General features: G+C 36.9%; 1 protein-coding gene across 13 annotated transcripts in view; it reads left to right on the top strand.

Moving 5' to 3' along the window:
- ATF7IP (activating transcription factor 7 interacting protein) overlaps positions 1-25,703 on the top strand; it is a 75,124-nt gene that overhangs the window by 18,916 nt on the left and 30,505 nt on the right. For 11 of the 13 annotated variants that reach the window (XM_056482432.1, XM_056482428.1, XM_056482425.1 and 8 more), the window contains 3 exons: positions 17,524-18,566; positions 22,713-22,799; positions 24,825-24,970. In XM_056482432.1, the coding sequence (XP_056338407.1) occupies positions 17,531-18,566; positions 22,713-22,799; positions 24,825-24,970 (1,269 nt within the window). In that variant the 5' untranslated portion in view covers positions 17,524-17,530. Of the gene's footprint in view, positions 1-11,980; positions 12,583-17,523; positions 18,567-22,712; positions 22,800-24,824; positions 24,971-25,703 lie in introns of those variants that run through there. The other 2 variants (XM_056482433.1, XM_056482424.1) reach the window with 1 other exon arrangement.

Raw genomic sequence — 25,703 nt, 5'->3', positions numbered from 1 at the left:
ACTTCTGCATTCATATGGCAGAGAAAAATGCTGCATGCCTACAATATGGGCCAAATGAGTTGCAATTTGTAGTTAGCTTATATACTTTGAAAATTCTGATAACTTTTTAGTGCTAACTTAAAATTTGATATGGACAAATCTGCTTGTCATTCAGAAGTCTGCTTATATGCATGTCCAAACTACAGAAGTACAAAAATGGGCATGTGTGAGAACGTACAAACACGTGTATGGTAGATTTCCCTAAATAAGTTGCACTAGAAATCACCTTTAACAACTAGAAAGTTTTCCGTAAATGTCAAATTCTGTTAGAACCAGTCTTGCTTTCATTGCCATATGAAGGGAGCAGTTTAGGGCCCCTCCTTCCTTTCTTTGAAGGGTGAGTCTGATGATGGTAAAGGAGAAATGGCATTGAGTGGGGCATGAAAAATGTAGAAAACTGATTATAATAAAATATTCCTAAGAGGAAAACCTTGACTGGTAAAGCAAACAATAACAAATGTGAGATTTGTTAAGATTTGAGAATTCTAACAGTAATGTAGGTGATAGTGATATCAGAATCATAGTGAAAGAAAAATAGGTACATGACAGTAAATATTTTGGGGTTATTTTAAGTAAAAGTGAGATTCTCTTATAAGGTCATGTAGGTAACTCAAGTTTTTGAAGCCTTGAAGTTACAAAGAAGATACTGAAGACTCCATAATAAATATTTCTTAGCAAAGGTTAGAAGGAGGTGTTTGTAATCTGCATCCATGAGTTTTAAAAGAATTGGCTGAGAATATTTTTCTGAGATTTCCCTCCCAGTAAGTCACTATAAAGTTGGAATTGAGGAAGACCCTGAAGACTTTTTTAAAAGGTCTGGAGAAAAATAATGGAGGATTAACAGCATGTCTGTAAATGCAAAATAATATTATTTCAATTAACATGGAGATGATTTAATTGCTGAAACATTATTATAAAAAGCATATCCTAATATAATTTGTTTCGGAACAAAGTTCCTTGGTGTAAATATCCAGTATCTGTAATGCTGTAATCTGTAACTCCTTGATACAGTTGCTTCTTAAATAACAACTTCCCCATCCCAAACCCTGCATAAATAAAACATTACATTCATTTTTAAAGCTTTTGAAGGGGAGAGTACAATAATCATGCTCCAAGTAAAGTTTGATTGGTATTGTAAAATAGTTACTTTTTGTTAACTTACAGAGGATGGAAAGATTGACTCTTACAAAGTCATTAGGATCATTTGCTTAGTGAGACCAACACCATTATTAGATTCAAATAGATAAGTCACCCTTGTACACTATTACTGGATTTATACATCTATGGACCATCCAGCATAAAATATATTTGTTTGACAGGGCGGTCTGTCCTGGAAGTAAGTGGGGATCACACATACAAAATAGACAGCTAAAGCCCAAAATAGACAGGTAATGCGGAGGGACTGAAATTCTGTAGCATACAGAGGAACAGTAAGGAAGTTGTACTCTTTATAAAGTTATGTTCCTGGGTGATACCAGATGCCTATGATGTGAATTATGCATCAATACAGGTTGCAGTCCTGTTGTCTGTGTTGGTTTTTTTACAATGTCCAAAAATTAGGAGGTGTCCTGGCAAAGAGCACAAGAATGATTATGATCTGTCATATTCACCTTGGGGGTATGTAAATTAAATAGTTTTATGGTTACAAATGCAAGCCTGGGAGAGGTGGTCATGCACACAAATCCATCAGGAGAGTCTGTAGTTAGTCTGAAAAAATTATCAGGAAACAGTTCAGCTGTGCTATGTGCCAGCACATGAAGAAAGGATGTATAATGATTGTTCACTCATTCAAAGAGAAATCTAGCCTTTGATTTTTTGGGATGAGGTGAAACTGCAGCCTGTCCTTTCCAGGAAGCATGCAAGCATTTTGGCTTGCCAGCTCACCAGGCAAGAGACAGACTGTGGACAAGTGTTCCTTTTGATGTTAAAGACTTCTGGGCAGAACCTTCTGGAGGTTGACTTACAGCAAACCTTAAATGGTCAAAATTAAAGATGCTTCCCTTTGTGGCTTTTACACATTTTATCAATGAAGGCATTTTTACATGTAATTCTTACTGTCTGTTTCTGGCATCTAACTCCGGGTCATATTTGGGAAACTAGGCAAGAAAAATGAAGTTTCTTGTAAAGGGTTTCCCTGAGTGACAGTGCAGATGCATTTTTCTCCATGGGATTTTTTAAGGAAATCTGGGAAGGCAGGCAGTGTAAAATAGCTGTATAAATTCTTCATGTACTTCTGTGTTTCTGAAATGGTATTGCTGGATTGTTGCTTCATCAGCTGCCCTTCCCCCTCACAAAACAGTAGAACTACTTTGAGCTCTTCACTGAAGAAGTCTTTTGCAGACCAAGTACTAACAACTCATAAATGCATTGGGCAGTATCACTACAGCTTGGCCACTGTTTTTTGGGACTAGGCTTAAAAACTTTTTATGCAGTGTTCTGACAAAATCATTGCCAAATAATGTATCAGTAGAGGTAAACTTGCAACTCCTATTTTTGGTATTATATAATACTGTGAATGCAAGTTTGATATTCTGTGCAGACTATCAGTGCTTCATGAATTTGTAATATTGTTTTCTTTATTTTTGAAAATTTGCATTAGCAAGCAAAACAATGACCTCATTACTGGAAGAAGTGTGTTCTGCTTTTGTTCACTTCCATTCTTTCGACTTAGGAATGCAACACTGGCGTTGGAGGTGGCTCTAGACCTATTTTTTCTGGTGTCCTAAACACATCATGAATCTAGGTACATTTCATTAAGTTAGTGTGTATGATGTCATTAGTCAGCATGACCAAAATGTTGCTGGCTGACTTCTGTCCACACATTTGCTGCTAGCAACCATGCAGAGGTGATAGTGTTGAGTAACTGCAAGCTGGGGCTTATGGTGGCTTTGAAAATAATTCATCAAGAAAAAAAAAATTAAAACCTGTCATCCTAGATGTGAAGTTTAAGGCCAGGAAAGCCTTCCAGAATTATTTGTGCATCCCGCATACTGGCAAACCTCATTGGGGTCATGACATAAGAAATACTTTGGGAAGTGTGAGTTGATCTCATTTGAGGCCTGTAGCTTCTTAATCTAAAAGACAAAGGTCTTTATTGACTAGATGGAACATCACTTCAATCTCCCTTTTTATTTTGCTTTTGTATCTTCTAAGAAACCTAGCATGAGAACGTGCTGACTGCTGTGGTCAAGAGAACACTTTACATATCTTTCTTTTTCAAGGATCTTAGACTAAGAAACCAAGGAAACACAAATATGGATTCTCCCATCGTTATGGGAAAGAAATGCCTTCAGACTACAGATTTTAATTTCAGTTTCCTATGTTTAGAAATCTATATTCCTTTGTAATATTAACAACAAGCTGTAATTCACAGAAAATACTTCATGTTCCTTCTACTAGGATTTTGCTGCAGAAACGGCTGCTGACGTTTGGTCATCCCACAGCACAAAAAAATAAATAGTACTTAGCAGCTAAAGTGATACAGCATTTGCTAATTGACTCCTTTTTATTAAGATTCATATTGCAATATAAGAAAGTCCAATAGCTAGATTGCTTTTAGATAACTGATTCTTTACATCTTTGAGACTTTATGTAACATTAGGTTTGCCATCACCTGTTTCAAATGGGTAATTAAGCACTTGCTTTTTTTCCCTGATCATTTGAAGGCAATGAATTGCTGTCTGAAGTGCATGCATGATTCTACTTTTCTTGTATTTCATAAAAACATACTTATTTACAGTTCCCATCACAAGAGTCTACGCCTAATTATTAGCATTTCATTCTCTCTTCTTTCTCCTCAATCCTTACTTAAACCAAAGGGAGATGTCACAGTTTTAGTTAATATAACAGAACTGAAGAGTACTTCTTAATGCTTAAGTGCTACTTAATAAGGGCAGGAGAGAATGGGGCTGTGTATGGATATTGACTAAACTATTAAAGATGGTACTGCACAGCAGTGGTGGTACTCATTCTGCTAGAATTCTGAAAAGCTTGTTGCCTCTTGAATATTATTACCATATGTAAAGTGTGCAGAGTAGCTGTCCAGGGCATAGGATGCTGTCTTGTTACATAGGAACCCCTCTGGATTAGATGACAATCAGTGCGGGCAGTTCTCATAACCTCATAGCAATATTATCCCCAGAAATATGTTGACTGCATAGATTTTTGTAATCTTTTTTCTTTTCCTGCCACTGTGAAATCTGCTGCTTGATGTCACTGAAGGTCATTTATATTGGTCTTTGTTTTTTTGTAAGATAGAAGGAGAACATGTATGGTCTCATGTGTCATGTTCTTTAACTGAGGGGGTTCACTCTCATATATCAGTAGTATTTTACTACATTGTAGAATAAATCTAGGTAATATGCTAATTGCTCTGTGGTATGAATTTTTAGATATTCCTGTTAGTATGAAATTTTATGCTTCCTGTCCTTGCTCAGTTTAGGTGGAGAAGCCAGAAATCAGAAAAGACAAGATTGCTGAATGTCTGTGAGGTTTCTGTAGCACTGTAGTGACTGTTTCTTGGCACATGCAAATATTCTAAGATATTTCATCCACACATAAATACTTAAAAAAGCACAGGAAAATGGAAGCTTCCCCCCACCTCCTTTTCTCCTCTGAAAAATCTGTTTGCATTTCATAAAACAGTTGTGAAAGGAGTGGAATGAGATGAGGTTACTTAAAGAATAAGTAAGGTTCCAGTGAATATGCCAAAATGGCAAATATAAAAATTGAGATGAAACTAAGGTGTTGCTTAGCAACTGTGGTAGTCTCTGGTAGCTACAGATGAATACAGTGAATATTTACAGCAGCACTGCTGAATCAGGATTTCTAAAGAAATTACAGTTTTTGGTGAAATTTTACGCAGATTTATTCCTCATTTTGGTGAACCTTTAAACTGCTTTTGTCAGGGATGGGAAACAAAAACCTGGTAATAAAACTTACTTTGCAAATTGATGTTTTTTTAGTGATAAACAAGACTTTCTACCAAATATTTTGGTCTTACATTTTATATTACAGTAGCAATAAACTCCAGTTTTCCTATTCATTCATTTGTCTTCCCAATTGATGTGGGATTATACTGGATTAGTTGTGCACAGGCTGCAGTTGCAGAACAGGGAGAAAAAAGTATTTCCTTATATCTCAGTAATAAAAAAATTCAATATTTTTCCTCATTGCACCATATTTTGAAATCTAACTACTTAGTTGTTGTGAGTTATTTAAAACATTCTGCTGAAATAAGATTTTGCAGGTGGAAGATGGGTTTTGATGGTTGAAATCTATGCATGAAAACAGTTTAAATTTGTGTGAATTTTAAGAACACTCATTTTAATCAAGTTTTGTAGGTATGAGGAACTTATACAAAAAATGTGTTCTCTTGCATTGCACTTCAAGTTTATCTTGATGTTTTCATGTGAATTCTTAGAATTAGAAAACCCACCCAAAAAAGCATTATGTTTTTGACATATACTTGAAGATGTACTTAAACTTTCTGTTGCTTGGTGTCCCCTAGTCTGGACTTCTGAAAATAGTGTTTCCCTTCTAGAATGGGAGTCTTGGGCCTTGCAGTGTGCCTTGCCCTAAAAACAAAGACATTTATAGCAGTTCTTATTTGACATCCTGTTTATCTACATTGTTATTATGGATATTCCTAAATAAAAATTGAAAATAACTTTGTATGAGCCTATCAAACTTGATACTCTTTGCAGTGTCTTTAAATACATTTCTCTGTATTTTTAACAGCAGTATTTATTCAGTGAATAGTTTGTAGTGCCACGTCAGAAGACTAACCAGTCAAAAAAATGAATTAAAGAAAAATATGCAAAATGAGCCACTACTTCTATTGGTTGACCAAAGAAGGGTAGGTGAGGTGCTTGAAATTTACATCTCACATGTGATAAAAGTCTGTCTTATACGAATTAGAAATTAGGTTTCAGAAACAATCACTTTAGGTGGACTAATTTTTTTGTGTATCTGATCAGAAAGAGCAAACATGATGAATTTTTTTTTCTGAAAGAAAATTGCCTTAAGGATAAGTTCGCTTATGCTTATTTCAGCCTGATGATCTATTGTTTCCATATATTTTTTAGCTTCCATAGATAAGAATTACATTTAAAATCCTATGCAAATAAAACTAGATTCTCAAGTTCACAACCTAATTACCATTTTAGATTTCTCTTATTGTAAGCCATGTTTTCCTCAACCATATTTATCTATGTAAATACAAAATGCATGAAGTATATAAAATCTACTAGGAATATAATATATTCAAAGATATAATATATAATAGTATAATAATTATAATAATATATAATATATTCAAAGAAGGTGGGGTTATTTGTTTGTTTTTTAATGACTTAGCTTATTAGCAGATGATTGCCTATCTTGAAAGGTACCTTCTCAACTATGCAATTACTGCTCTCTTGCTGAAGATGTAACAGTCCTTCAGAAGACTAGTGGAGTGGTCATCTGGCCACCTTTAAAAGTCCCATTTTAGAGGAGTTTTAATATCTGACAGCTAATGGTGATCTTCTGGTAATTAAATCAGTTGTACAGCTTAGTTCATAGAATATCTTAGATTGGAAATGACCTTGAAAGATCATGTAGTCTGGTCTTTCTTGGGAAAGAGAGCCTAGGTGAGATTATCTGCCATCCTGTCCAATTGCATCTAGTGATGGGAATTTTGCCACATTCTTGGGGAGGTTGTTTCAGTGAATCATGTTTTCACTGTTAAAAAAAAAAAAAAAAAGGCATCTGTCTTATATTGACACAGAAGTCCTGTGTTTTCCTCATTCTTTACCTACCAACTGATTTCAGACAAACTTTATCCCCACCCTGGTAAAAAAAATGGGTTTTCCTATCAACTGTGTAATTACTTTCAGGACATTACTTTCATCTTCTTTTGTTTTTGTTTAAACATCTTTGTTTTTCAGAGTATGGGAGTTAACAAGAATTATTAGCAGTAGGTAATGAAATATATTGTGCTTTGTTACTTAAGGTGCTGCTGATACAGATCAATACAACTGTGCCGCTTAACACTAGTGTGGCATCATTTCAAAATTTATTCCTACTGGTATTGAATTTAGAAGTGTGATAACAAGACAGTAATGAGAAAAGAGTGTCTCTTATATGGTAGCAATTGAATCTAGGATATTGAATTTGGTCTCCTAACAAGTCAGGTAAATGGTATATAGCGGGATCATACGTCTGCTGTCTATGCAGCAAGTGTGGTGAGTAGGTGGGTGTGTCAGAGGTTCTAGAAGGGAAGAATACAGTAAGAATTGGTACCTTTTCAGGCTATTTGTCATTAAAGCCCCTTTCAAAGCTTGTTCTATTTCTCTTATCATTTATTTCTGTGGTTGGAACTACATTTAAAAATCGTAGGTTTACTTAGTGCTTCCTGCTACTTGGGCAGTTCAGCAAAGAATTAAATCTGGCAATCTGTCTCTCTAGAGCTTGTTCTAGATGTGCTGAAGTTAAAGAATTATCCATGCAATGGTTGCTTACATATTAGATTATGAAACATTTAAAGGACCATTTGGGTGACACATTGGGCAATTTTTGTTACAAGTGTGAGACAAAAGTGTGACAAAACTTTGCCTAAGAGGAAATACAGAAAAATAATTGTCCACCCACTGACCCAAGAAAATTTAATCTGCCATTTTAGACTTTTACTAGAGTAAGTCTTACTCTGGTTGCATGCTTTGTACAGTAAGAAATTGACTGCCATAGAACTTTATTAGAAAGGTTCTGTTGATCATTGTAGGAACATGAATTACCTGCATTATCTGGGATCCTTGCCATATTAATACAATGTGTTACTGGTACTAATAATTGTGTGATTTTTTCCTCTTCTTCTGAATGTAGTAATGCATAGAATGAGGTTGGCATTTTTTTTTCTAGTTCCCATCATTTCACAACATTAGTTTCCTTTGGAAAACATTTAGCCTCTGATAAATGAAAAAATTTCTTGTGGTAGGAGACAGTTTCTAGTAAAATGCATTAGAAGCAGCTAATTAACATCTATGCAGTAAGCTACCTTTCCCTAAAGAACGTTTGCAACAAACGGTCCTAACACCAGATACAGGTAATAAAGTTTGGGTTAACTGTAGGTTTCCCTACATGGGAATGTGTGTATTTTGGTTTGCTTGGTGGTGATGATGGTGAGGTTTTCTCCCTAATTTTATTTTGAAGTTTTTTTTAATCTGCAAATTTTTGTCTTACTTCACTTACCTCCTATATTCAGATTTCTGTTTAATTTTTGTCATTCTTTTTTGTTGAGTCATTCAGAAGATACCAGCTGTCTTCAGTGGTCACTGTGACCAACCACCTGCTTTGGCCACTTTCTTCCTGCTCTCCTTATTTAATTTTGACAATTGTAGAGAAAATACCTATTTTTCTCATTCTAGCAGTGTGTATGTATCTGATTCCTCATGTATCAGATGGCACATTTCAGTCTGCCAAAGAGCTACCCTAGATTGCTGTACACTGGATACTTCATTCATCTTACAGTGCTGGCTTGGACCTGCCTTTACTAGTTCCATGAAACAGAAAGCTGGGGCGGGTGTGGTGAATAGAAAGGTGTGGGAACCTCTTGACTTGCTTCTGCTGCAGTCAGAAGAGTCTATGCTATCAGTTCAGTATTGCTGAAAATGAAACTTCTGTAGATGATTCCTGTTTTGTAGGTTGTAAAATTATGTACATGCAGATTACTGCTGGAGTTACTATCATAGAACATGTATGTATGTAGCATTAAGATTTTGTGCTTACTGACTTTGCTTTGTATCTAAATTTTATTCTTAAAATGCCTTCTCTATTTAGAGTTTCTTTTCTTGGATCGTTCTGGCTTGCCCTTCCAAATCCCACACTGTCTTTAGTTTCGAGTGGAGGGATGGTACAGGTGTGTTTCTGGTGAGTTGTGATTAACAAGGGGTAATTCAGAAGCCAAGAACTTTGTGTAAGAGCCCACATTAGTAAGGATTAGGTGGCATTTGGTGCAGGTGTTGTGGATTACTCCATTGCCACCTCACCAAATGTGGGGTATTACAGTAACAAAGATGGTGTCTGTTCCAGCTTGCCTAGAAACGAAACTAAAAAACAAGAGAGCGTTTAGATTATAACAGTTTGTTTTGATTTGAAAAGAGAATGACTGCAGAATTTATTTTAGCCATTGCAAAGGCCCAGCGGAAGCCTGAGGGAGTTCGGTGCTCCGTGCCCGCAGCTCTCTCACGTCGGGGCGGCTGCGCGTGCCTGGCCCCTCTCGTCGGCCGAGCGCGCTCCCGCGCCGCCGCAGTGCCGCTCCCTGCAGCAGCGCGGGCTATTTTTAGCCTGTTGCCAGGCGGATTTGGCTCATGCAAAGCAGCTCTGCGGCAGCCAATCCCGAGCGCGGATGCAAATCTCCCTGCCATGGGGAGGGAGCCGGCGAGAGGACAAGATGGCTGCCGAGGGGCTGCCTTGGCCTGCCTCAAGCACAGAGAGAAAACTCATCCTTTCATAGGGGAAACGGGAAATAGCCTCCCTGCCCGAACACCTCAGAGCACCCACCAGGCTTCAGCGCCATGAGTTTATGGAGGAGCTGGTTTCCTCGCGCCTGGCGATGTGCCCTTTCCATCCTGCACGCTGTGCCTGTGCTGGGCAGGGCGAGGCAGCAGGTGTGCTGCCCTGCCGAGAAACGGTGTGTTCCTCGGGGAAATACTGATAACACTTCCAACAGGCAACTTACCAACTGCTGGTTTAGTTCCATCTTAAACTTGCTTTTTGTTCCTGACAAAACACAATCTTTGCAAAAAAGTCTCATAAAAGGTAACATTTCAATGCAGCATCACCTCTTTTGTTGCGAGTTTTCGCTTCTGCTGTTTCTGGCATTTGAGACTCTTGGGACCACTGTCAGCATCAGGTAGCTCACCTGTGAATTCCGATGTCACTGAGCTGCCACTTGGAAAGCTGAAGGTACATTGCTACAGCTAGTTGCATATGTGATATGGGAACTAGTCTAGAGTCTAGACAATAAACTGTTCAGGGTAAATATTTTAGTTTTTTCTTTACAATAGCGTCGTTCCGTATTTTACCCAACAGAAGGGATGCAAATGTGCATATGTTAGTGATACCATGTCAAAGTTCTAGCTTGTTGAATTGCTTAAAATTATACATTTAAAATTTATAAATAATTTTCTTACAAAAGGAAAAAATACTGTATTTTATAATGCCTAGAAAAGCCTAAGCATGATCAGAACATTTTGCCTTTTTTCTAAGATTCTTCTTTTCCCACAATGTGTCTCATACTTTTTTATCTTCATGTGCATGAACAATGAATTCAGGTTTTAAGTTTGGAATATCAGAAGCTGGGTAAGTTTTTGTTTGTGTTTTGGCAGTTAGTGACCACATCTATGGAATTACTAGGTCTTACTAATTTTCAAGGATAATGGTAAGGAAATTCAAGCTGTTTATCCTATGCCAGAGATGTAACTGTAATCTAACACTCAGACTGTGTATAATGATGTTCATCAAATGTATCTTTAAATGCATAAATTCAACTTCAAATTCAGTGTAATGAAAAAAACCCAAACTTTCTTAGTGTTTTAGTTTGTGCTAAAAAAAAATCTTTCTGTAAGAAAGCTGAGTTTTGCTATTACCACCGTTTAAACGGTAGATTTGTTTAGTGTTTGGAGATGTCACAGCTGAATTGAAAGCTGATGTTTTGAGTTGTTGATAATAACTGAAATCTCTAACACTTGTGGGAAGTAAGAAAACACATTATCACAGCCTTGTTGCTCTGGCTGAGTTCCAGTCATGCAGTTTTACTAGTTTAATAGTCTAAGCAGCTATTAAAATTCAGTATACAGAAAAAGATAAAACTCATCTTGGAGAATCAGCTTAAGCTCCATGTGCTAAATAATGGGTGTTTCTAAGGGGTCATCTGGGAAACACTCTCCACTTGTTTTCCATTCTGCTGTGTTCCAAAGAATGCACTTTTCTAGGCATAAAGTGATGAACATGTAAGAACAACTCTGCAAAGCCACCAGCAGATGAAATATCTTAGCCATGTTAATAGACCTGTCAGTCATCTTTGTCCCACGAGGAGTTAATTTCTCCCACAAGATGTTAAAGCCTCATGGGAAAATAACTCGAAAATTTGGTATGAGAAGCAGGTTCATGAGCCAATGTCGGTATTATCCTCTGCAGGTAGAGAAGTGCTTAACTTACTGTGACGCCAAGGTGATGAGAGCATAGTTCAAGTTTGCACATGACGCTATCACATATACAATAAACAAGACCAACCTTCTTGAAAATGTACTGTGAGTTTACTCTGATTTAAGAAGGCTTTAACCATATAGGGGGGGTGTTTTTCTTAGACATAGATACAGAGTTGGGCACAATCTTTTGCTGAATTTCAGAAGGCAGTTTGCAAAGGCTTTCAAGGCAGAAGTCATACTGCACTCATGTCAAAACACTGATTTTCTGTTGGAATACTAAAAAATCAGTGGCATTGCATAGGATCTGAAGAAAGGAAGTTTTCCCAGTTGTCATACTTGAACCCAGGTTGCATCTCAGCATTTTTTCTGATTTAGCATTCAGCATCGCAGGAATTCAGTGATCGCCTAAAAATGCTCCCGCACATCAAGCACCTGTTCCTTATCGCGGCTGTGCACCCCCACTCGTGGGTCAGCGCTGTTGTGCAGCTCCAGGTGTCAGATGGAAAACCCTTGGCTTTCTATTGCGCCCTTCGGAAAATCCCGTTGGTTTAACGCGCGCTCTCGCGCTCGTGCCCGCGCCCGACGTCTGCCGCGTGGGGCTTGTTGCTGGGCGGAATTCAAGGCGCTCCCGTGTGATTGGCTGCCGCGCGGCCGCTCCGTTCAGCCAATGGGAAGCGGGCCTGCGGGTCCGTCCCTCCGCGGCGCGGGTGCGGCCGGCGGGGCCCCGCGGGCGCCCCCTGGGGAGCGCCGGCGGCACTGCAGGGCTGCGCCGCAGCGGGACGTGCTCTTGGTCCCCGCGCTGCGAACCGCAGTCCGGGATGTGGCGGGGACAGAGCAGCTAAAGGGGATTTAATTATAGTTCACCTTGTTCTGCTGTGTGGGGACTAGGTGAAATAGGACAGGGTGGTGACGTCATTTTTTCTCTTAGAAAATGGTGTATTTTTCTCCCTACTCTCAGCTAACACTAACATAACTTTAGCCAAAAAGAGACAAAAACTTTAGACAAAAAGAGACAAATTGTTTGTGGTGTGCTAGAAGAGTTGTTATTTGCACATACGATAATCATGTGATGTCTATTTTGTTTATTACATTTAAAAACAAAGGCGCAGTTATATGTGGAGCTCACTAGGCTGCTGGTGTGTATTCCATTCAGCCAGATCAGTAGACTTGTATTGCTGATAGAAAATCAAATTATTGGCACATTATTTAATTATGTGTTTTATAAGGATAGGTCTCAAACAGTATGGTTTCTTTTTTTCTTTAAAAATAGTTTTTAAATTTCTGACAACTTATATCAAAATTGCTATGGAGGATTTCAACTGAAAACTGCTTTTTATGAACCACAACTTAAAAGGTAGGTTTTATTCACCACTCTTATTCTTTGGAACTCTCCATCTAGAACACAATACTCATGACCATTTGCTGCTTCACTTTCATTTGGCTATACTGTGTTTTAAGTAGGCTTGCACATTTGAGCACTGATGTTCATTATCAGTGAACTTTACTTCCTCCACGTAGTTCTTGTGCTTTGACAAACGTTTTATGCTTGTGGTGCATGTGCTGCATGCCCTCCAGGAGCCCTTTGCTGGTGCTGTTCTAGACCCATGATGTTATGCAAACGCCATTACTCACCAGATTTTTTAGATTGCAGCTTCTCCCTCCCCACCCCCCCCCCCCCCATTTTCCCATGGCCTTCCCTTTGCCTGCTGCCTGTCACTAGGCAGGATTCAGGCAGCTCCTTGCTGATTGGTTTGTCATTTTGAGCAGCTCATGGGCTGCTTACCTGAGCACACGATCAGATGGTGATCCATACCAGCTAATACAATCCTTTCTCGCTATTGAGCTGTGGTCTCTTTGCAGAGTAAGAATGGTAAAAAATGAGGAAGTAGAGGGAAAACTTTTTAATTGACTCAGAAAAGAGACCTTCCCATATTCCTAGCTGCACTGGCACGTTTTGTGGCATTTAGCACACATTTCATCATGAGAAGAATTTCTGAATCTTGGAGGGAGGTGCCTAATGATGTGTTTATGTCTCACAGGACTAATTATGTATGACTTCACAGCTTAAAATGAAAAGGGGAGGTTTTATATCTAAACAAATGAACATGATGTGTACATTGGTCTGTCAAAATTGTTGACTTGAATAAAATTAAAACAAAAAAAGTCAGTCCAAAGCCTGTGTCTTTATTTGCAGCATTTAACCCTTACACAGTAGCTGTACATGCTGGAGTCATTTTGTGCTGATGCATACAAAAGCCATTCTTTGAAATAAAAGAATGTTCCTCTTTTGGCTTGGTGCCTGTGCCATTGGTTTCCTCCTTGTGACTTGGTCACACGATGAGTAAAAAACGAAAACACCCAAACATCAGTTAAGGAGGGTGTTCAACAAACACAGCTAAACTTCATGTTGTTAACTGTAAAGAGAGACTACCAAAATACATCCATTTAGAATACTTGTAGCTTGGTAAGATTTGTTTGTGCAAGGCTGAATTCATGTAGTTTGCTCTGTTGCTCTCTGAAGGGGTGCACCTTGCCCCTTTGAAAGGCTGGAAACCAGCATTTATCAGATGGTGGATGACTGGCTTACACTGGTGTGACCAAGCCTGTCTGGACTGGCTACCAGTTGATTTGTTTTTCTTTCACTCAGCTCTCACATGAGATCTGTTCTTTGGCTGCACTGTGTTCCCTTGTGGGTATGGCTGGAAATGCTTAAAGTCTGGTCTGCCCTGTTACAAGATATTTTGTTGTTAAAAGATGAACCCAAAACACTGGTTCATCTCATCTATGCTTATAATTTTGTTACAGTAGTCTTTATGGAATATTTTTAGTAGCTTTAAAAGTTGCAAAAGATTGTGGGATTGCACAGGAAAATATGCAAGAGTTACTCCCATTCCATTTAAAAATGGAATTTTGAGAAGCCTGTATTTCCTACAGGTTCTCTCTAGAGCTGTTAGTGCTTTGTTTCTAACTAGATTTTGGATAACATCCTAAAAGTAAACATAATTTTGAAATATATTAGCAATTCATCCTGTTCTATTTTTTCAATATAAAAGTAAGGATGCATCAATATGAAGGGATTCTGATGTTTGAATTTTTTCTGACTACTCTTCTTGGCAAATATAAAAAGAAATGTTCTGTATTTTCTTTGTATTTACTGTATTTAAAAAATGTCCATGAAAAGCTGCTTAGATGACTTAAGGAAATTAGAACAACAATTTTAAGTTATGCAGTTATTCAAGTAATATGATTACAAATTTGATTTTAAGACATCTGTAAATGTTACATTAATCTGTTAGTGTATTTTCTGGTTGTAGGAAAAGTCTTACTTTTGTAAATTCTGTGTAATGCCTATAAAAGGAAACACTGTAGTCTGGGAGTTTGAACTATCCTATTGTAATTTTGATGCAGAGGCTTTATTCTTGTACTGTGCTACCAGAGGATTCTTTTTAGTGGGTCTCCTATTAGGAGTTCTGGTACTTGTTCAAGGTTAGCCAAGCCTGATTTTTTTTTCCTAAATTGCCTCTACAAAGTAAAAATCTGTAACACCATGTGTGTTGGTTATAGGTGTTTTTATGCATGGAACATGAGTATGATGGTCAGTATTCTATTACATGACAGTGTCACACATGTTTTATAATGATGTGAAAATGTCTGCCTTCCATTCAAAGTTCTTGGGAAGACAGAAAGGACGTGCTTCCAAAAACTGCACTTGCACTTCCAAAATACTAGAGATTTTTACCTGCTAAAATTCTTGCATTAGATATATTCCTTTCTGAAGGAATATGAAGAAATTGTATTTAGCACGTAGACAGCTCTGGAAATGCATTAACAGCTCACCTGGAGTTCATAAGTCATCTGACTGAAAATGGTTATGTGATGAGAACCTGTTCTCAATTGAAGTAAAGTGGTGTTTCAGATCAGTGTTTCTGTAGGTGTTCTCTTTTGCTCCCACTAGTGGCAATGCAGTAGTAGACAATCCAGTTCAGAAAATCTAGGTCAGAATGGCAAAAAATGTCATAATGGTATTATTAAGAGTCTATAAAAAGACCTGATACAACTTTTTGTAAAAATTTGTTCATCTGTTCTTGAGGTGTAGGTCAAAAGTGTTAAGTACTGTCAGTAACTCAGATCTGAGGATTCTAGATTGTTTTGTGGAACTGAAAAAAAAAAGTGTAAGGGAAGTTCAGTGTTAAGTTAAAAGGAAATATAAAAAAATTGCTTTGTGCTTTGTCCTTGTTTTTCTCAAGTCATGTTAACCACATATATAAGCCTTATAATTGTAATGTGAGGAACATCATGATTGTGGGGTTTACAGTAGAATTCATATTGTACCTTCGAATATATATTCGTACCTTGCAATGTAGAGTATTGTAGTTAGGGATAAATGTTAAATAATTTTCTTCACAAAAAATTGTTCCAAATAGGTGCCATTAGGAAACTAGGAAAGATCCAGCAGACCAAAATGATAGGAGCTAAAGCATGTGACCCATGATGAGATGCTGAGGGAGCTTGACAGCTTCAGTCTGCTGAAGAGAAAGCTGAAGTGCAATCCTAGCATTGCCTAATTAAAACTTGTAGATGAGGCTGGCTACAATATGGAGTGGAACCAAATTGTTATTTAGAGGCTGTGGCATCTGTGTTCTGAATTTTGCAGCTTCGTTCATAGAATTGTGGAATTGTCAAGTATCCTGAGTTTTATGGGGCCCACACAGGAACTGAGTCCAGCTCCTCACCTGGCACAGGATAACCCCAAGAATCATTCCTCCTGCCCAAGAGGGTTGTCCAAATACTCTTGAACTTGTGTTTACACAAAACTGTCATTGATCTGAGCTAATGCTGGCAGTAGCCCTGCTTTCTTTTACCAAATAAAATCAAAATAATTTATATCCCACCTGAAAAGACAAAATGCAATTTATTAATTAATTTCTTAGCTCTGTAAATGAAAATGAAAAAGAATTGGGGGCTGACACAAAACTAATCATACTAAGTATTTAAAGTGCATCCTTTGTCTAATAATTCTGCTGTGTCAGTGTTATAAACATTTGCATATATGGTCCTTGTGGGGAAAAAAATCATTGAAACAACTGCCCAATAATTTTCTCTTTTAGTTATTGTTAATATAATTTTTGCATGTTTTTGAGAAACTTAATAAAGCTGTATGCTTGATAGGAGTAACTTTATGATGGTTTGTAGCTTCATTAGATGTAAATTGTTTCACACCAGCTGATTCAAGATCTTAGTTTTTAAGTTACATTTAGGATGTATGAACTTCCTTAGCTGCTTTCTGTTTCTGAACATTATCATATATAATCCTTTAAAACTAGGCAATTAGGCAAGATCACATAAGGAAAAAAAAAATAAAAATCCCAGTGGATTTGTTTTGTTTAATGGAAACAGATTAAATCAGATTTTGTTGTATTTCAGCAAAATCATTATAGCTTCCTAGGTAATGCTGGTTTTAACTCCATGTTTTAATTTGATAAAATAGATTGTCTAACATTTTTCTTACACTTTTTGTAAACTTTTTTTTTTTTTTAATACTTGCATGGATGGATGGAACGAATAGAACTGTGTTGGGCAAACACAACAGTTTTCCTTGAAAGAGGAAATTTTGCTACAACGTGCTCCCATACCGGTAGTTTTTATGGCCACAAATAGTTTTAGTAAAATGTTACTGCAAACTGAATGAAAGTGGTCTAGAAATTCAAGTTCATTTAATCATTGTACAGATATGGAGAATGAAAGCCTATTTTATTTATGCAGAAAAAAGTATTTTAATGATACATTGAGAAATTCTTTGCATATAATGAAATTTTCTTAAAAGTGACTTGATATAAAAATCTTCTCATTTACCCCAGTTATTAATTCTGCTTAAAACTTACAAAATTAAATATTTTTAGAAGGATGGAAATATTCTTGATCCATCAGTTTGCATTTATTTTTACCTTTTTATGAGAAGAGAGGCTGCTGGCTTTTATCTTAGTATAATATTAATTTTTAATAGAATACTATGGGACAAGTGGTCTAAAATGTGTAGTTAGAATGTTATGAATGATATTATAGTGTGATCTCTGTGACCTTTGCATAAATGTGTTTGTGCAGCACATAGAGAAACTTGGATTCATTTTTTGGGAAGTCAAATTCAAGTGTTGATAGGTGTTTCTTTGTTTTTGTCAGTAACATTTCAACTACTTTATTTTAAAACGTGCCAGATGTTACAATCTTTCTTAGTAACAGTATAGTATGACAATGATAAATTTTTATCTTCACAATTCTTTCTGATTTTCTTTTTAAGGGCTAAGATGGATAGCACAGAGGAACCTCAGAAAAAAGTCTTTAAAGCACGAAAAACAATGAGAGTAAGTGATCGGCAACAACTTGAAGCTGTCTATAAGGTTAAAGAGGAACTGTTGAAGACAACTGAAGTGAAACTGGTAAATGGAAAACATGAGAATGGAGATTCTGATATGAATTCCCTTTTAAGCAACACAGACTGTGCGGAAGACAAGAAAGAAATGAATGGCCTAGTTGACTTGTGTGTTAACTCTGAAGAAGGAAGAACAGGTTGTGATGAAATTAATGAGAGCAAAAGCCCTGAAAGTAGAGCAGAAAACAATGACACAGAATCCAAACCTCCAGTGCTGTCTTCAGAAAATGTTACTCCTGAGCAAGCTAAAGATAATGATGTTGCAGTAGAACGTGAGGCTGAAAATGGAGTTGGTAGCAGTAAAGATAACGTCCACGAAGAAAATAATAGAAATGATAATTTGGACCAAAGAAAGAATGATATCCCATCAGAAGATGAAAGTAAATCAGTCTGTGATATTAATGACTCTTCTGAAGAGAAGGTAGAAACAAATGATTTACCTGTGAATTCCACTTCATTTGGTGAGGGAAAGAGGACTGAAGAAGTAACTGTGGAAGAGGTGGTTGGAGAAGCAACCATCTCTAGCAGTATGGAAGCTGACCAGGAAAAACAAGAAGGCAGTGCAGGACTTTCAGAAACCACTGTTTCAAAGACAGCAGATGAGCCAGGTGAAAGTATCTTGGACAATACTGAGTGTATGGAAACAGATGACATTATTCCAATTTTGGAAAAACTAGCACCTGCTGAAGATGATCTGAGCTGTTTTTCTAAAAGTTCTCTACTTCCAGTGGATGACACAGTCCCAGACTTAGAAGACAAAATAGACAACTGTTTGGGTTCACCATCCAAGCAGGAAAGCAATGAAAATCTGCCAAAAGAGGCTTTCTTAGTATTGTCTGATGAAGAGGAGCCCTGTGATGAGAAGGAGGAACATGTTGAAGTGGTACTACCAAACAAGTCAAGTCTTCCAGGTAAGAATTTTCTAAATCGTTAATTTCCATTCAAGTTTGAGATTTTGTTCATTTCTTAGAATAACACACTTGTGGCAGGATTCTAAATCAAAAAGGCAACCTTACCCATGAGTAATGTTATGTAGTATTAGTTTTCCAGGGTGGTATTTGAGGACCAGGAAAAAAACTTAACACTCAAAAATGGTCATCTTCGACATTTGGGTGTTTTTTTTTTGTTTATTTGTTTTGGATTTTGGTTTTAGGGGCTTTTTTGTCATTTTCTTAATGGTTTGCTTTGGGGTTTTTTGTAGTCTGTAAATTTGGGTGCCAACTTGGGTGAGTTAGTAGGTGGAAAAAGGAAGGATGAGTAATTGTCAGAGAGGGAACAGAAAGATTTGGGAGAAGTGCATTCATTTACTACTTTCATGGGGAAGAAAGGATTTCAGCTTTCTTCAACATGCAAATAAATTATAAGGAGAACACGTGTGTAATCCAGGTGTGCCTCAACTTCTTATTTCTTTATTTTTCCCACTGAAAGAGAGTATTGGAAAAGTTTAATGAAAACGTGTTATGTATGCATATCATATAGCTTTTATTCATTTAACTCAGTGGTTTTTATCTGAGTTTTTTTTGACTGTGGCAACTGATTGATGCTTTTAAATGTTAAGTTTGGGATCTCCTCATGTAGTTAGCAGAACATTTTTCTAAGTTAAACTGAATGGGTGTCCTTTGTAGTATACTGTTTCATACAGTTTTGTAAGCTTTTTTTCTTTTTTACAATGGACAGTCATTGTTACACTATTGCCCTTCTGAAAATATATGATTAATAATTTACAGATAAGTTGAGGCTGTTCTTTTACCTGTAATTAAGAAAGATGTTTCAAATTATCTGGAATTATTTTTTTTGGTTTTTTCCCCTCTCCCTCTTCTCCCAACCCTCCATAAGCCATATGGCTGTTATTAAATTATGACCATATTAACCCAAGTGTGTTTAAATATGGCTGACAGAGTAGAAATTTCATAGTTTAAACCAGATTCAGGTTTTAGGCTCTGGGAAGTTAGTAACCCTAGTTTCTCAAATCTTGTTTTATTAATGATGAGACTGTGGCACTCTGAGTCTTCAGTCTCTAAAACAGCTAGATAAACAGATAAGAATGTCTCTTGCTTGTAGTTAACTCCACTATTTCTAGTATTTACCTTTAAATTATGCTAGTTAAATAGAGATAAGGGAGGTTCCAGAGTTTCTGCTAAGGATTCTCTACTTAGGCATTAGCTGTTGTCAATGAGATTGAAAAGGTGATACCATTGTTGTGCACTTAAAGTCTTCTAGAAACTGTTGGAGGTGGGGGAAGCACAGGGGAAGAAGGCTGTGTGTAATTGTATCAAAATTGTAGTGTTATGAGTCCCTTTTATGAAATGAACATTATAAATAAATTGGTTATCTTTGTTCTCATGGAAGTTTAAGGGTTCTCTCATTGAAGTCATTAGGTTTACTGTTTTCATCTTACCAAATGAGAAAACACTCTAGGGTCAGAGAGGAATTTGCTATGGAGCAAAAAGACTGAAGTGAGTATTAAATACTGGACTACAGTTTGCAGAAGTTTAAAATTAATGTATCCAGCAATACTTTTTCAGGCTCTTAGTTTTGGTGACAAGACAAATTCTTTTGGCTAGTTTTATTTATTGGCTGATAACAATTTATGACTAAGAGTTGTGTGGCTGTTCATGAAATGAAAATTGGTCACTGTGATGTTTTGCCTTAGCCAGCAATAAAGATAATAGCAGAGAGGTTACCAAGGCAGGAAACTGTTGTATGAGAAAACAGGTAGAGTTACCATATAAAAAGTAACTTTTGGAAAGAATCTGTGAAAATTAAAACTGTGGAGACCATATGGAGATCATTTCAAGAGGCTGTATTTGAGAAACTGATGCAAACTGCTCAGTTAAGAAGTAAGATCTCAACAAATCCAGATAAAAAACAACATAGCTCAACAACAGAAGACTTTATTCAAAAGAACAGATGAATGGAATGTCTTTCCCAAGTGGAATTAGTAACTATAATAACTATGTTGTCGTAGATTTTTGTAATTAAAGATCATACATCAGAAAGCCTTGGAGCTTTTTGTGTCAGCAAACAGGCATGTGACAGGGAAGCCCTGATGTGAATTCTCTTGGATATCTAAACACAAGTGATTTCTTACCGAGAACTTTTGGAAATGAAATGGTAAAATGGAAAGCCCTTGTGGAGGAAATAATCAGCTGAAAAATGAAAAATAAATTCAGAGTTCTAGAGACTGTTGTGTGACTGAATTAATAATTTGCCCAAAATGAATGGTAGCTAGTGAGGTGACAGTTTGCTGATATGAGGAACTGGAGAAGAATTTTACAGTGCTGATTGACTGAGGAACAAATTGTGGTCATCTGTGAGGTGCACATCAGTACAAAACTTGATCAGAAGGTAGAACTGACTCACCACTCAATAAAAATATTTCAGGATTATAGTGTGTACTTTGGAGGAAACATTGATAAAATGGCAGTTGAGAAAAGCAAGTGAAAAATGACTGGAATAAATTAAACTGAGTAAAACTTTACTATGATACAACAAGCTCATAGGAGGCCACCAAGGTTACATTCATTGCTTCTGCCTGTCTAGGATAATGAGATCACACCTTAGCTGTGAAAACTTAAGTTGAAAGCCAGTTGTAAAGTTTTCTCCTCCTGAAACTAGAGAAACATTTAGCTGGGTGTCATGTTTAAATCACTTTTAGTTAAATGAGTTAGGTTTGTTCATGATAATGGAAGTTAGTAAGGAAAGGACCTTCTCATCCCTGAAATTAATTGCCCTCTATACAGAACTGAAAAAAACTTTAGTTTTGAAGCTTGTAACACGTTTTAAAGACTTTTTAGGTATATGTATCTTTTCATGGAATCTTGTGTCTTTCAGCTAAATATTAAAATATCTGAATTATGGGAAAAATTTTCTTGGAACTTAACAATTCTCATTTAGATTCATAGGTAAATGAGTCCTGTTTTATTAATAGGAATTAAATACATGAAGCTTATCCCAAAGTCTTAAAAAGCCGGTGGCATAGGCATTATGCTAATTTATTACCTTAAAAGTAAATTAGATTTTGATTGAGGAATTTGTATTATGAATATTATTTTTACATTAATAAGAAAAATTAAAATCTCATAATGATGGGTTATTAGGTTTTGACTCCTTCCTTTTTCTGATTTATTAGGTAACCTGTTTTAAATCATTTAAATGTTCTTCATAATAGAAGGGAGGTTTAATGTTAAGAGAGCATCAAGCATACATTTGCAACCAGAACTTTTCTTAGAAAAGCTCGTGAACTGTGCTGTAATAACAAAATGAATAAAGAAAAATGAGGAAGTGTGCAGATCAGGATGTGCATAACAGTGCTTACTTGCTCTGTTATATTCTGGATAGATTTTGCTGTAGTCTTAAAGGCATTGTTGTATCTAACAAGCACGTAGTGGAAGCTTGTTTCATACACATATGTATGAAACACATAATGGAAGCTCATGGAAGATATAACAAAACTTTTCAGGAAGTGCTACCAGTTTTATCTTTGTGTGTTTGGTGGCTTCAGATTTTTCTCTATTTAAGCTTTTCTTAAACTGTATAATTTTGAATGACTAGTCCTAAATTGTGATACTTTGTATTAGCAAGAAACTTCAAATTAAAATTAATATTTATTAACCTAAATCTAGGTATTTCCTACCATTAAGATTATGGTTGAAGTTGCCTGTTGTAAATAGAGAAATATATTAGTATTTTCTCCCTAAGTGGAAAAGTAAGCTAAAATAATTAGTTGAGAACTTTAGCTACATTAAAAACACATCATTTTATTTCAGAGGTAACTGAAACATATTAATCTCATAATTACAGTTCAGTAATTCTGGCTTGAATGTTAAGCAAATTCAGAAGCGAGTCTTAATGTGTTGCATGATAGTTCAAAATTGTGTTTTGAGGGTATCCCCTTATTTTTTTCATATCTTTCATTCCCTTTTTGTCATACTTATTTCTCTTGCCTTCCATCACATTTTTTTTCATAAGTTTTCTTAACTCATTAGTCAAAATAGGACTGTTACAAGACTTTTGTAGATCTAAGTGTCACATGGATTTTTTTCTTCTATTTGTAGAAGAGGTGGAGGGGGAGAGCAAAAAGGAGTGTGAAGATGAAGAAGGAGAAGAGCCCCACAAAGAAGAGGAGAAACAAATAGAGAAAAGTATGTAATGTTAAAACCATTATGTGTCACTGGCTTGTGTGTGTTAGAAGCACAGAATCATTAAGTTTGGAAGGGACTTTCGATGATTATCTAGTCCAATGCCCCTGTTAAAAACCAGGTCAACTAGAAAGCAGTTTACCCAAAACCATGTCCTGATGGGTTTTGAGTATTTCCACAGGTGAAGATTCCACAAATTTCCAGTGTTCTGATCCCAGTGTTCGACCACCCTCACAGTAAAATGTTTTTAATGTTTGAGTGGAAATTCCTGTATTTCAATTTTCATCCATTTCTCCATTTCTGTCGCTGCTGCTCACTAAAAGTCTTGCTCTTTGTTCATTTTTTACCTATCAGGTAATTCGCACACAAGATAAAATCTCCTCTAATGGCCTTCTCCAGTTGAACAATTCCAGTTCTTGATGAATGCTCCTATCTCTTTTTAGATAGGTGACTCCATTTTGGTGACTCCACACTGCACTCTCTCCAGTATGCTCACATAGTTTTTTCTATTTAGAAACCCAGAACTGGAGAAAAGCCTCAAGGGTCAGGCTCGCATTTCCTGGTTAGAGGTGAATAAGTACCTCCCTCAACCTACTGTCAGTACTCATTCTCAGGCAGCCAAGAATGTTGTTGGCCTTCTTTGCCAGCAGGACACATTCCTGGCCCATGTTCAACTTCATGTACATGGAGACCACCAGCACCTTTTCTGAAAAGGTGTTTTCCACCCAGTGAATTCCCAGCCTGTACTAATAACATGGTTTTATTGCTACCCAAGTGTAGTACTTGGCCATCTTCTTTTCTTAAACTTCATGAGGTTCTTGTTTGCCCATTTCTCCAGTTTGTCAGTGTGGCTCTGAATGGCAGCATAACCACGTAGGAGTGTACAAATCACTCCTTCCAGTTTTGAATCACCTGCAAGTTGCTGCGGACATCCTGTTACCCCATTATCTAGGTCATGAATGAAGATGGAAGTGGTGGTGCCAGTACGATCTGCTAGTGTGCTTTACTGAGCTCCAGCTGGACTATGTGCCAGTAATCATGGTTCCTGGAGCCCAGCAGTTGAGCCAGTCTGATTATCCAGGCCATACATCAAGAATTTGAGGATGGCTTGGATGTCAGAAGCATTATTAAAGATGCTCTCTTCTCATCCATCAAGCCAGTGGTCTCACCGTAGAAGGCTATCAGGCTGGTAATGCATGATTTCCCCTTGATAAATCCATTTTATTCCCCATCACCACCTTCTTGATAGGCTTAGAGATGATTTCTGTCTAGACTTACTTGCTTCATCATCTTCCAGGGACTGAGGTAAAGTTGATAATCCTGTAGTTCTCTAGGTCCTTGTTACATAATCTGAAGATTATGTAGAAGCAGATGTCCCTCCTGTCCTCAAGAACCTTCTGGACACAGTGCCAGGAGCTGGAGGAGTGAATGGGGTCTCTTTGGTTCTTTCGTGCTTCATCACTGTGATGAAAATGACTTTTATAATCTAGTTTTGTTTTGAGCCTGTTCTTTTGTTAGATTTTTACTTTCCTTCTTAACCAAGAAGTGAAAGAAAAATTTGAATGTTTTTTCAGTCAGATGTTGAAGGTAGAAGTTAAAACTTCATGGCAGGTGAATACAGTTAATGCTGGCATAATGAGATGTAGGGGTTTTTTTGCTAGAATTCCAAGAAGAGGATTCCTTTTTTGGAAGAAAGTTTCATTTTGCTTCTTAGAAGCCATGTCTCACTTTAGGATGGTGCTGATAGGAGCAGGAAGAACTGGAGGAAAGTTCTAGAGAGGGACCATTTTGCACCTGGGGCAGCAATTGGGTGAATCACAAAGCAGAACTCACTGACGGGGCAATAATGTACAGATACCAGAAGGACTGGTTTTGTACTTTGCTATCATCAAGCATGTTTTTCCAAAGGCGTTGCTACTGGTTTACAATAAAAACGCTTAAACTGAGAACATCATAGTAATCATGGCATTCTGAAGATACCTGTTTTTTCAGGAGTTCCTCATGAGCAGTTGTATCTCATTGTTCCAGGTGAAGCATCAAAGAGAAAGCGTTCCAAATCTGAGGACATGGACAATGTTCATTCTAAGCATCGTCGGTACATGGCAGAAGATTATGAAGCAGAACTCCAAGTAAAAATTACAGCCAGAAAGGATGTTGACCTAAAATTACAAAAGGTAGAACAGAGGTGCAGAGCAAAGAGCATATACACACAGCTGTCACTTTGTGTTGCCGTCTTTGAATTAGCAGTCCTTCCACACACGCTCTGTGTCCCCACTTTCTCTTTTTTGTGGTTGAACACTGGATATAATTCAAATGACAAAGGTGCTTAATTCATAAAGTTCTACATAGCCTTCCTTTTAAGAAGACACCAAATACCATTTGAAAACTATGCTGCAGGAGGTATATTTGAAATGTATAAAATACTTAGTGTCATGTGACTCTAGACTGAAAATGTTAGTAAAGTATGTATTTCACCTTGATGAAGTTTATATGAGATGTACTTTATTGAGTGCCTAGCTTTTTAAAAAAGGCAGTCTCCAAATAAGAGTGTAATCAACCTGGCATTTTGCAGATTTTTGTAGAGTTGTTAATAGCCTAATTGCACAATTGCTGTATAAGGAACCTATGGTCTTGAAGAAAAGAAAATGGTACTGTTCTTTTGTTAGTTCATTAGCTAGCATGTGTTGTAAGTTCATTAATTTAGAATGGCAAAAACTGAACCATATTAATTGCTTATTTATTTTGTTTCCTAAGAAAAAATTTTACACTGCAGGAGGTATAGAAGGGAGAAAAGCATTAAATAATAACTTCTATCAAGTAAGCTTTGTGAAAACCAGTCTTTCCTTCTTAAGTTTTTAGCTTCTGCAAGAAAGGCAGCACTGCAGTTTTTGCTAGGGGAAAGTCCAT

The sequence above is a fragment of the Oenanthe melanoleuca genome, chromosome 1A (genome assembly GCF_029582105.1).
Source record: "Oenanthe melanoleuca isolate GR-GAL-2019-014 chromosome 1A, OMel1.0, whole genome shotgun sequence".
NCBI classification, from domain to species: domain Eukaryota; kingdom Metazoa; phylum Chordata; class Aves; order Passeriformes; family Muscicapidae; genus Oenanthe; species Oenanthe melanoleuca.
Note: the sequence above shows the minus strand (reverse complement) of the source record. Positions and strands in the feature narration are given on the sequence as shown.